The following is a 13,433-nucleotide window of genomic DNA, read 5'->3' on the forward strand; positions in this document are numbered from 1 at the left end:
ACAGATATTGACAGCAGGTGCAACCGAGCCAGGACTGAACAAATTAACTAAAAACAGCAAACCAGGACAAACAAGAGCTTCCAAATATGTGCTGGACAGTTTGTACTGGTCATGCTTTGCAAATACACTTTGTTTAGCAGCAGCTGATACTTGTTGTCATCAAGGGTAAGCATTCCTAGTGTAGAGCTAGCTGCAAAGTGAAGGACGTATTAGTAACTCGTTACTGCCACCTATTTTGAGTACAATAATTGCCACCAAAGAAATCTATCTGAAGGGAATAGGTTAAGTTTAAGAAATGGTCAGCCAATACTTTTATTTCATTGGTTCTTTGTACATATATGTCCTATATTATAGATCATCCTCCCTCCATCCCCTTCTCCATCCCACGTGGGTATGGTCCAGAAGAAAGCACGTTCATGAGATTAATGAGAGATACTAGTGCATTTGGTTGCATCAAGGCAGCTGCAGGGAATATGAGAGCTCTGGCCATCCCTTCTTGGAGCAAACTGTCTAATTCAACTTTACAAAAAGACAGCAAGATTGGATGGGTGTCTGTCAAAGAATTTTTTCTTTTATAGAGTGATGGAGGCTTTTGTTGACATGGGTTAGAAAAATCGCCCCTCAGACTGCATGCTCTCTCTGCTGAAATTTCTCCTTTTGTCCCAAGACTGTGCAGCTGTAGGGCTGCTGAAAACAGCTCCACTGGAAGGACTGACACAAAAACCTCAGAATTATGCAACTTGTCAAACAAAACCTTTTCCCTTTTTCAGTTAACAGCAAATGAGGACAACTTTACTATAGACTGCAAAGAGAGTTTATAATGGCAAAGTACAAATGTCTGTAATTCAAAGTTGGTGCTGCTGCGACAGAAACAACAGCTTGAAAAACAGTAATGGAAAGGGAGAAAGCGATAGCGATATTTGGTAAGTGGAGAGGGAAGGAGGTCACCTGAGCACTACAGACCCCTGGAGCAGCAGTCTGCGTGCTCAGAGAGCTGCCAGGACAGAGCCTGGCACAGCCCTCCAGGCCCTGCGTACACCAGGATACTCTGTTTCCCAGAGAGTGATGTCCGTACTTCATGGCAGGATCGTTCAGAATAAGCTGTCATTTCACTATCCCTTGTCTACCAGCCAGGTCCCTGCAGCTGCACATGCCCTCTCAGTGCTGAGAGCAGGCTACGCTGTTGTACCACCAGCGATGGTCTTACAGATAGGAAGGAGTGCTGGGAGGTCCGCAGAGCCCATCTCAACACATGCTGTCTCTAGCCCAGCTGGTAGGCGTTGATCGTAGTGTCTTCCTGTGCCACTGTGGTTGCCTTTACAGGCCAGTGTTTTCTCTGGGAAGCCCAGGAAGGCGTAACAACACCTAGAGGAATTTATTTATGGTGCTTTTCTCGAGGAAGTTGGGTCTAAAGTGAGCATCTTCCATTTTACTGCTTTTCCAATTTCCACTGAGAGGTGCCGTTAAGCTTGGAAAAGCTCATTTGACTGTCTGACAGACTCCCAGCACCCCTGGTCTCTGATACCTGGGAGCAAACCATCTCCAGCTGGGGGCTGGATGAATTGTGCTGCAATAAAAACTGTTATCCACCAAGGGATGCCATATCACTGACCCTCTCTGACCTCCTTGCAGCCTCTATTCCCCAGAGTTTCTGACCAGTTCTGCTGTGAGGATAGCAAAGAGCTGATTTGACAAACAAAGCCTAAGACTCTCTCTCCTTTAGTATTTTAAGTCCCCATTTGTTGGGTATAAGCTCCCTTGTCCCAAAAGCCAGCTTCCTTTGGGACACGAATGAATTTCACTGCCTATCACATATCAACATGCAGAGATGGGAGCTTGTGGCTACTTGCTGCATAAAGGGGAAAAGCTGGCAGTTAAATTCAGCTGAAAGATGTGAGGTTGTAATCTCAGCAACCGTGCTTCTGGAAAGTTTGTCTTCCTTCATGATGGCCAAAGATAATAAGAAAGAGAGCCTTTCTCTCCATTGTCACCCGGACTGGTCCTGTCCTCCCAGGACACCGATGTTTCCCTCTGAGACATGGCTATGTCTCAGGGCAGGGTTGTGGTGTGGAAGTGTGGGGGGTACATGGCTCCACCACAGCGGCAGTTTTAAGAGCCCTATCTGTGTAAAGCAATTACATTAGATGTTGCCAGTGGGCACAAGATATCCCACTGAGACAGTTCGAGAGCCTGTTTTGGACTATTCTTTTTGGGAGGTCAATTAGAGCGGTGAAGGAAGCTATGCTTCATCTGTAATATCTATCTACTCTAAGGAGAATAAAGCTACTACTTCTGCCAGGAAAAAAGATGGTTCAATTATCTGCTCTTCCTTGTGAAGAACTTCAAGAATGTGGTCTCCCATGCTCTTCTTTTGACTGCTTTCCTTCAGTCATGAGGCTGAAATATTGTCCTTAATACTGCAACTCCAATCTGAGCAAAAACACTGTTTCAGCCAAATACAAAGCTACGTGCTGGTAGGCAGAGCTCAGTCAGTCGCTGCTAGAAGGTTGCTGGGCCCCTTGCAAGACAGGGTAACGCAACAGGGAGATGCAGGGTAACCAAGGCTGTTCTCCTTTGAACATGACTGAGAAGGAGCTCTGCAAGGCTAATACAGTGACAGCCTTCACTCTTCCTAGCTCATCAATGATCTCATCTATCCAGAGCATGAGAGAGGGACTGAACTAGGAAATCGTATTTCATCTATACACAACCATGCCAAAATGAGGGGGGAAAACCAATGTGCAGGTGTTTCCAGCTCAGCCACTGCCCTGTGAACGCTCCAAGGGAGCTGCAGACAGTTTGGCACTGCTTGGCAGAGGAAGAACAAACTTCTGGGATCCTTTACCCATTGCCTTTATGATATAGGTGACTGCTTAAAAATGAAAACTTCTGGGAATGTGTTTGTTTTTCCCTGGTCAGAAATTGACTGATGGTGGAATAATAATCAGAGAGTGTATCTCAGCCCCAGATCTAGACCACATATGTTCAAGCTTCTTGTTCCTCATGCAACCATGTTCGCACTTAGCAGTCAAAACAAGAAAATATCAAGGGCCCAATTTTCTAAATACTGGGAAATAAAACTACTAATTATTTTGAGAGGTAAGTACAACTCCACTTGCATGCAGGTCTCAGAGCATAATTTCTGTATCATGGGAGAACAGATCATCCTCCAGAGAACAAACATCCTCCCACAGTTGCTCCCTGCCCCTCACCGCTGGCAGATTCAGGGTGTACAAATGATTGGCCTTATGTTTACAAACTGGTTACAGGATGCTGGGGAGGATCTGGCAATGTGCATCTCTCTAAAGGCAGGGAAGGCAATTACAGCACTTAGTCAGGCCTAACTTCCTGAGTAGCTTGGTGCTGTGGATTAGGACATTTTGTACCTCAGTCAGTATCTCTGTCCAAAAAGGCTCAGGGAACAAAAGCCCGGTGATGGACCTAGGAGACCCCTCCAGAATTTCTCAACTCTTTTATGAATATGAGAACTAGACATCATTAAACACCTAGGATATCAGTCAGATCAAGGACTGCAGAAAGTTTCTCTAGGGAGTATTTTGCCTCTGGTGCTACTGAACCAGGAGCTGAATGAGATGGGGACTGATGGCTGGTGACCTTCTTCCTTCAGAAGCAGGTAGGGCATGGCTTTATTGTCTTCCTACCCCCATCAGATATGGATAAAGATTGCAGCCACGCTTCCTGCTGTTTCAAACTTGCTGGGGTGGGAAAAGACAAGTCTGTTTCTCGTGGCTCACTAGGATGGCTGCTAGGACTGCCTAAGAAGAAATGCGGGGGACTGGACTAAACATTAAATCTTGTCACAGAATGGTTGAGGTTGGAAGGTACCTTTAAAGATCATCTAATCCAGTCCCCCTGCTCAAGCAGGTACACCTAGAGCACATTGTCAAGGACCTTATCCACATGGCTTTTGAATATCTTCAAGGATACAGACTCCACAAACTCTAGGCAACCTGTTCCCATGCTCAGTCACCCTCACAGTAAAAAATATTTTTCTTCTGTTCAAATAGAACTTTCTGTGTTTCAGTGTGTGCCCATTGCCTCTCTTCCTATCGCTGGGCACCACTGAAAACAGTCTGGTCCCATCCTTTTTACACCCTTCCTTCAGATATTTATACACATTGACAAGCTCCCCCCTCAGTTTTCTCTTCTCCAGGCTAAACTGTCCCAGCTGTCTCAGCCTTTCCTCACGAGAGATGCTCCTGTCCCTTAATCATTCTAGGAGCCCTTTGCTGGACTCACTCTAGTAGCTCCATGTCTCTCTCATATTGGGGATCCCAGAACTGGACACAGTACTCCAGATGTGGCCTCACCAGGGCTGAGTAGAGGGGAAGGATCACTTCCCTCGACCTGCTGGCAACGCTCTGCCTAGTGCAGCCCAGGACACCATTGGCCTTCTTTGCCACAAGGGCACATTGCTGGCTCATTGTCAATTTGTTGTCCACCAGGACCCCCAGGACTTTCTCTGCAGAGCCGTTTTGCAGCAGGTCAGCCCCCACCCAGTACCTGTGCATGGGGTTATTCTTCCTTAGGTGCGGGACTCTGCACTATACACATTGAACGTCACGAGGTTCCTCTCTGCCCATCTCTCCAAAAGACTTGATGGTGAGGACCATCATCATCTACAAGCTGCCTTTGGAACAACCAGCTCTCATTACCAGCCCGTCAGCATCCAGGAGGCAGCAGTGTCCCAGAAGCAACACAGATTTACAACAAACCACACCAGGGTTGCAGAGATAGCTATATCGCGTCTCCCACACCCTCTCTCACACTTACCTCAGGAACTTATTCAGGTCCCCATGCTTCATGTATTCAAAGACCATGATGAGTGGGTCGCCGTCGCCGCAGACACCATAAAACTTTACGATGTGCTCATGCTGCAGGTTGGTGAGCAGCTCTGCCTCCCTCTGGAAGTCCTTACGGGCTGCCAAGGTGGGGTCTTTCAGTGCCTGAAAGAAGGGGCACAGACACATAGAGGATGGCTCAGATGAGGGCAAAGCCAGAACAAACAAAGCTAGATTGCTCCATCTCCTGCCCTTGACATGTTCTGCTACAAGCAGGCTCAAAGCACGGACAAAGCTGAGAGCAGTGCTGGGAGGCAGGCTGCTAGCCCAGGCTCTGCACCATGGTAGCATGGCTGAGTGCTTTCAGTCAGCTCAGAAGTGCCCCCTCACACAACCCTGCCAAACACTGCTGAGACACTGCCCCAGGAGGCGGCCACCAAGAGGCTTTTGCTCCTCAGGGCTTTTGCTTGAGTCTCAGGACATTGCAGAGGAGCTGATGGGGAAGGAGGAGGAGATGAACCACTGCCCCCAGCCCAGTGTCACCAGGAGGTCTGGCAGCAGGTGCTGGTGGTACCACCTCAGTGTTTCCTACACGTAGTTACTGGCACAGCAGGTTCCCCAGCTCATTTCCCAGGCAGCAGCAAACATTCCTCCGAGGGTAATAGCTTCCAATTATTCCCAGCTTGGATAGGATTTGTACTGGTGACCTGGGGGTGAATGGCTTCATATCTCATTATTATTAAATTCCTGAGCCAGTCAGTCCTTGCTATCTGTCTTTCATTTTGAAATAGCTGACTATACTGCCTTTATTCAGAAGATGGATTTGCCTGGCTGTGCAGTTATTGTGCGGATTTTTCAAACTGCCTCTGAAGAAGGACACTGTCAAGTCTTTTCTCATAATTTTTAAAATCATGTTTTTATTCCCTGCTGTTTATAACAGCTTCTCTGACAGATTGATGCTGAACTCAGTATCCTTATTGAGAATATCTCATCTTCCACATTCAGGCACACCATTTTGCCATTGCAGGGTAGTTTGCAGGCTCCAGGCTGGGCGCACAGGCTTGGTATTGCAGGGCAGCTGTGAAGACATTACTCTGGGTGCCCCTGGCGAGGGGGCAGGGTTATCCAAGGAGGGACGCTGGCTTCTTTATGCATTATTGTGTTGTTGCATAGGAGAGAGAGTTTGAAAACACTGTGTTGTCATCACAGGATACTAAGGGAGGGCTCTCCTGTGAGCACGTAATAAAAAAGATGAAGTCCAAAACATTTGACAAGATGGGACAACCTTGAGAATCAGCATGGTTTTCACAAATGCTTAAGGAAAGGAAGAGGTTATTCTGGTTTTGAGTCATCTGGTTTCCATTGTATTCCCTCCATCCTCCACTGCCCCTTGCCACATGCTGTGGCCCGTGTGGCCGGAACTACTCTGTACCAGTGCTGGCTTCAACTGTGCACCAGCGGTGGTCAGAAAGGAGTCAAGGTGACTTCATTCCATCTACCTCCAAATTCAGCCCAACTCTTTGCTTTCTGCACTCTGTTTATCCCTCAGTACGGGGGGATGCTAGGCAGCTCTGCTGTTGTTTATTCACAAATTCACCTTTTCCTCAAGCCTCGAATCTCCCGGTGGAGATAGGAGAGGTAGCGTCAGCAGGAGCTGACTCTAATTTATGTACAAAAAGGGATGCTAAGCATCAGAAACCTGCATTGGGAGCAACGGGCTCAAGCACACGACTAATGTGCTTCTGCCTAGTCTAAGGTTCTGCTGCGTTCAGGGCTGGACAGAGTGAAGCAGCCAGCCCTCCACGCTAGCTGCTTTTCCCCTCGGAACAGATCTCCTGAGAGGCCTTTACCCAAGCCTTAGGACATTCCCTCTTCTCTTTCTTCTGCCCCCAAGCTGCAAGACACATGGCATAACTTTATTTTAATTTCTATGTCCTCTGGGATAGCTTGACTAGAGATATTTAGATGGATGATAGTTACGCTGTATAGATGGCAAAGCACCCATCCTTATCTCAGGCAACCAATTACTTTTAGTCATTTAATATCTTCATAATGTTGATGTTACCCCTTTTCCCCTCCAGGAAAACAGTTCCCTCATCACTCTTTTTTCCCCCCTTTTCCTATAGTTGTATGTAAAATTTCAAGTTGCAGTGAGTTTAGATTTCCTTCACACACTGTCTTTTCTACAAGGTGCTAGCACTATAACTTTGTAAATATGTTGCAAAAAAAGGATATTAAAAAACATTACTAAGGTTGCACAGCCAAGCCTTTAGAAGAAAAGGAAACACCAGAGTTGGAAGTAGTGGAGCAGAGAAAGAAAACCAGGATCAGAGGAAGAGAACGGATGTCCCACTGAAACCACTGAAATGCCTCCCCGGGAAGGTTTTGGGTGGATTGTATTTGTGCCCCCATCACACAGTTCCTACCTGACATCAGGCAAGTCACTGAATTTATGCAGGTTGCAGCTGTTGCCACTAATTGTCAGTTCTTCTGATCAGTAACAGGGAGTTCCTCACTTGCCCAGCATCTGCACTCAGCTTTGCAGAAGTGCAGAGCATTTACTGTGACAACTGGGGTCGACAGGAATTTGGTACATGCTGTACGAGGCTCTGGAAAGGCAGGTCAGTAACTATACTCCAGATTAGTGGATCCTTTCAGCTCAAGTTCCCTCAGCCTCCATCTGCCCTCTGCAAAAAGGGGCTCATACAACCCCAGCACCTCACTAGGAGGTCGTGAAAATAAACACACTCACATCTAGGGAGCACTCAGGTATAAGAGTGATCATCACAGTGGAGCAGCCCACAAAGCAATGAAAAATGTATATTCAGAGAACATACCCTGAATAGTAACCCCTCCAGCACTCAAATACTTGACTCTGTGACCTCAACGCTCTTTGATGAATACAGTTCTTGCGCATTTCCTAGCATGTTTTTAGAAACAAGTTGAATAAAACAGAAAGCTTGTCCATGCCATCACATCAGGACTCAGCTCATCGGCAGGGCCGCAGTGTTTAGAGCCACTGCAAATCTCTGTTTAGCTGAATGAGTAACACAGCACTTTCTTTGCCCTCATCCTGGCCTTGGGAGGAAGTCCTTGAGCGCACAGGAGGAACAAACTCTCTGCTCTGGACTCTGCTGCCCCTAACCAGCACGTCCGACTGCTGCCCAGAGCTGTAATGACAGGGGAGGTAGTTCTCAGCCCCAGTCGGAAACATGAAATCTTCAGGAAATACAGCCAAATCTCAACTTAATATGTAAAGCCTTTCCCCCCTCCCCCCCCGACTTGTAACATTGCCCAAATTAGAAGGATTTTTTTTTTTTTCCAGAGCTGGAAGAAAGCCAGATTTCAAGGCCCTGCTCCAAAGTGGGATCTGTATGATCTTGCAGGATGAAAGGCACTCTGGAGATGTAAGCTCATAGTAGCAATTAACAGAAACAAGTTCGGATGCTGTTTCTGCCTACATGCAAATGAAGCTCAGGAGAGACCTCAGAAATAGGATAGCACAAGGGATAGCTGACAGTGATAGGCAGGCAGCAGCCATATAATCAGCCAATTAATCATACGTGTAGCTGTGTTACCTCAGCTTTAACCAGTCTTGAAGGTGAAAGGTGCCATCTTGCAGTTTATGGCCGGAGCATAAGGGGACAAATGAGCTAAAAAAAAGGCTCAGACTGCTGATGATTGAAACAGCTCTGAAGTAACTGGTTCCCTCAGCATCCTGGAGAGAGCGCTGAAAGCTTTCCCTTGCAGATCATCGGTTCAAATGCAGATCTTCTCCCAAAGAGTTAGGAGGCAGTAGTTAACCGCAGGGGATTGGATTATGAGTGTCTGCCAATTGGTGCCGCTTGACAGTGGAGCACACTTCTGCACTAAATGGTACCCTCCACCCAGAGCCTTGTTGATGTGTCACGACTCACATGAGGACCCTTGCAAAGATGCAAGGAGCACAGCATGCTCCAAGTTGAACCTGTGTTGGCTCAAAATCACCAAGATGGGAGCGATCCGTGGCCATGCCAGTGGGAGTTGAGTGGAGCTGAGCCAATCTGAAAGGGGTTACTTCACCCATCTTGCAGCAAAACTGCTCCAGCAAATTGATCCCAGAAAACTGGTTTGTTGCATCTAGCTTTTAAGCACTTGTTTTTGCTGAGGCCTTTTTGTTTCAGCTTCTGCGTATTCCACAAAGAGATAAAAGCCCAAAAGAGAAGGCCCCCAGGCCCTTGCAGAGGGAAGGTGAATTCCATGCTTCACTTCTGCAGCTGCACGGGAGCTTAAAACTTCCAGACCAGCTTTTCCTCCCTGTCTCCTGGCCACATCGGCAGGAAGAGAGGCTTTGGCAATGGTGAGAATAGATGACCTTGAAGCGAAACGCTGAAAGTTTGTATGACTAAGTGGATTTACCACAATCTCCAGCATCAGATAAATCTCTACCCCAGCCCCCAGCCCTCCCCTGCCTCCCGTTCCCACACAGGTTTGTGCAGCCTTGCTTTGCGGTCCAGCCCCTGCTGTACTCTCTTCCATTTGCCCTTGAGATTTACCTTCACTGCCACCAGCATTTTGTCGTTGGTGGGGCTGAGGTTGTAACACTCGGCCAAGAAGACCTTCCCAAAGGCACCTTCTCCCAGCTCCCTCTTCAAAACGATGTCTCTCCTCTTAATATGCTGGACATCTGTTGGAGGGAGGGGAGGAAGAAAGAGAGGGTTAGGGAAGAATGAATCAGGGTTAATTCAGGGAATGGAAAACAACTAATTCAATTTTCTAGCAAACTGCGAAGGATCTGAAATTGCCTTGCAAAAATATCTACAGGGATCTTTTTACCCACCCACAGAGCACAGCCATCTCTGGGATGGAACTAGTCTTATGCAAAACAGCTGTGAGGAAAGTACTTGAGATTTATCAGGTTTTCACAACAAACTTACAGCAAGCTTGTCCTCAGGGAGAGGAACCTTTGGGGAAAAAATCTGCCCTGAAGACCTGAATCTCTTAGGAATGATTCTGGAAATAATTCATCTCCTAAGGGTCATTGAAAAGGTCACATACTTTTAGTGCCAGGCCAGGTGACACTAGAAGGTCCTGTTGAGTTTTGCATTTTGGTTGGGATCAGTTTAAACCCAAATTCAGGCAGATTTCTGAGGCTGAGCCCTGGCAAGTCAGAGCCACGAGGGTTGTCCCAGGAGGAGAACCACTGACCCAGTTGCAGCTCAGGGCACTAGCGGAAGCTGGTTGGAAGTGCTGAGCACAGCCATGCAACAAGACCTCAGCCCTGCAGTCATCTCTTCTGTGAATGTTCCCTCAGAAGAAACATCATCCCAGGATAGAGTCACTGGCACAATGGAAAAACTCATCCCATTAGTTTCAATGATCCTTTCCACTGATGTTTAAGATGGTGAGCACTGATAGAGAACAGCAACTGAGGTTTCGAGAAGAATCAAAAGAGTAATAGGTGTTAATTTAACAAAGATATGGAGGTCTATGAAGACTGGTCTGCTCCAGATGTTTATGTATCAGCTAATGGTGTCATTCATAACAGCTAGATCTACCCAGGTACTAGGCAGCTGCAAGGGTAGATAAGTGACTACCACAATTTCCACAACTGCAGGGGCATGGATTAAATGCTACTGACCACAGGGAGAGGCTGAAAGGTCTCACTGCTCTCTTGCAGACAACACTAGAGCACAGCTACTTCTTGTCAAAGCTCTAAGCAGCTTTCCAACATCACAGCCAACACACAGCTCCTCTGGCAACATGAACAGGCATTTCTTCAGGCGTGGAAGCAGCTACAGAGGCAGGTAAAGGTGTACAGCCACCATAGCAGTGTCTGGAGATGTGGTACCCCAGATTTCATCTCTAGAAACTGTTCCTTCACAGGAGCCAACTGCCTCCCTTGGGGACTGTAGTAGCACAGACTACCTCCAGCTTCAGCCTGACAGTCGTGGCAGGGCAGTGTGAGCTAAGCACTCCTCTCTAGGGCCTGATGAGCAAAAGCTAATGCGTTAGAGGTGTCCACAAGCAGAAGCATTAGACTCTTCTCATTCCCACCTTGAGGCATCTGTAACTTGGCCCTCCATTTTCTTACTCACAAACTGGGCTGCTTTTGAATCTTTTCCAACTCTTCCATGTGCCACAGGAGCCGTACAGGTGTGCACACCTCCATTCAGATGCATTTCCCTTGGGGTGCTGCAGATACAGGAGGCAGGGGCCGATTGACACAGGCCTTCAGACTGGCTGCAGAGAGGCATCACTAACGGTGATTACAATCTGCAACCAGCTCCTATCACTCAGGGTTGATTCAGGTGGCATCCACATCAGCCTGAGAGAGCAAATGCTTTACAACAATGTAGGTACCAGTCAACTCATCAAAATGCCAATGGATTGGAAGAGTAACATTCTAATGGCTTTCATACAATTAAGCTTTCTAATTAGAAGCTCACAGACAGGTTTAGAAACTGCTATCTCCAGCCCTTTTGCTTGTTTAGGAAGATGGATGCTGCAAGACTGCATAAGCAATGAACATTGGTAATGAACGATGCCCCTATAGAGAATTCCCATCGACCTTTTCATTAATTGCTCAATAGGCTGAAAACTGTTAGTTACCAATATTAATAATATCAGTAACATTAAGGCACATGATGGTGGGCACATCCAAAATGACTTTGGTTTTAAATCTACAATGACAGTCAGGGAGAACAAATCACCTGTAGACTTTGCCTTCCCCACCTGGTTTAGTTGAGTGCTTAAGGAGTACCTTGAGAAATCTGAAATATTATGTGTTGAAATGATGCACTTGGGTGAGGAAAGTCCCAATCTAAGAAAAGCTCAAATGGCACCAATTTACTTAATAGTAGAGGAAAAGGTTTTTATCCTTTTTCTCTTGGCAAGCATTTCTATAGCACTCATCAGCATAGTATCTAGGATTTGCTGTATTAATAAACTGTATTTGAATTCTTGGTCTGCTGATTAGCAACAGTCAAGAAAGCTGCTGGGAAATGATCTTGTATTACGAGCAGCCCAAGGATACTTTAAAAAACTCAAAATCCCAACAGAAATGTAGCACAGATCCTATTGCTCTATCCGATTTCAGATAAAGTTAAAAAGGAAACTGTCTCAAAATAACCAGTGCTAGTGTTTGAGATTATTTACACTTCAGATGAGTAAGTCATAACATCATGAGAAATGAAGCAAACCTCTTTTTCTGAACTGCCTGGGGTCTTGCCTGAGATTTTCAGCTCCTTCCCTTGCTCCCTCCCAACAACATCTTAATAAATGATCAGAGATTTCTGAAAGCTGGGGTCCAGATTGTGTACCTTCATGTTCAGAAGGTCCCAATATTATGTCTACACTATTAAAAAAATATACTGTCTGCCTCTGAGACCCAGATTTTGCAGTAAGTTGTTAGGGTCACCTGGGAAGCTTCAGAGAAAATGTATATGAAGAATTTAAGGAGATGTTGTAGTAGTGGGAGTTGAACAGAGGGAGAAGCAATCCTTTTGAGGTAGTGGACTCACGTAGCACCGTGGGATTTAAAGTAAACTTGGATAGTTATAAAAAATAATAAGTTCAGGAAGTTAAGCAGTCTGACAGCAACTGGACAGTCTTAATGGAGAGTCAGGAAAGCACTTTTGCTGATCACAATTTCTCTCCAACTAGAATGGCCATAAATTTTGCTTTGTAGTATTTTAAGCACAAATGGAATAATAAGTGAGTTATAATAAATTGCTTTTTCACATGCTATAGGCTTAAAATACTGATGTTTACATCAAATTCTTCCATTCACAGTGGGATCAGCACTATGATTAATCCTATATTACTATTAAATACGAGCCTTACACATAAAGCAATGACAAACTGCCCTGGCACTGTGCGAATGGCTGTGTTATTGTGCTAACCTTGCATCTCTTCTTTGCTTGTCTGTCCTGACTGTAACTCATATGCAAGGCCGAGTAGCCGCGAAAGACGCTGGACTGCAAGGGCACCTGGGATGTTCATCTGCATAAATCTGTTTACCTCCTCCTAGGGAAAGCTGAGCCCTGTCTGATAAACAGCTGGTGTTTATTTGTTTTAGGCAGGCTTCGGTGTGCTAATCTGTCTCGGCAGTGTTGCGGTCAGCCCTGCTGACAAGGTGTATGCAAACTGTCTTCCCGTAAGTACCACTTTCTTTTTTCTTTTTTTTTTTTTCCTTCTCTCCTCCTCTTTGTACCATTAACTTATAAAAGAAAGCCAACAAGACAATTCAAAAGAAGAATCTAGGCAGGAAACACAGCAAGACCCGACAGGAAAGTAACCAGACTTGACAGCATGATGGAAATTCATTCAGAGCCATGCTGTATCTACAGGAAGGACGTGACCGCAGAACACTGAAGTAATTGCTGTTTTAAATGAAACATCTCACAATACTTGTTTCAGAATCACTATGATGCTGTGTGATCAGATGAAGGAAAGTTAGCTAGATTCTTCACATTTGTTTCTTCTCCATCAAGACTTAAAGCCCAAGGATCATGTTTGAAACCCTTGCCCCATTCTTGTTCTGAATAACATATGAACCACGTGATAAAACACCAACCTACCACTGGCTGGAAATGTCTAACAGCTTGAGTTCAATGAAGTAAAGAGTGTTAGAAAGAGGGGAAGTTTGAG

General features: G+C 45.9%; 1 protein-coding gene across 2 annotated transcripts in view; it reads right to left on the reverse strand.

The window, feature by feature from the left end:
* NTRK3 (neurotrophic receptor tyrosine kinase 3) overlaps window positions 1-13,433 on the reverse strand; it is a 245,009-nt gene that overhangs the window by 43,705 nt on the left and 187,871 nt on the right. For both annotated transcript variants that reach the window (XM_026121296.2, XM_026121297.2), the window contains exons 13-14: window positions 9,338-9,468; window positions 4,795-4,967 (exon numbers count right to left, since the gene is read on the reverse strand). In XM_026121296.2, coding sequence (XP_025977081.2) covers window positions 4,795-4,967; window positions 9,338-9,468 — 304 coding nt within the window. The remainder of the gene's footprint in view (window positions 1-4,794; window positions 4,968-9,337; window positions 9,469-13,433) is intronic.

The sequence above is a fragment of the Dromaius novaehollandiae genome, chromosome 10 (assembly GCF_036370855.1).
Source record: "Dromaius novaehollandiae isolate bDroNov1 chromosome 10, bDroNov1.hap1, whole genome shotgun sequence".
NCBI classification, from domain to species: Eukaryota; Metazoa; Chordata; class Aves; order Casuariiformes; family Dromaiidae; genus Dromaius; species Dromaius novaehollandiae.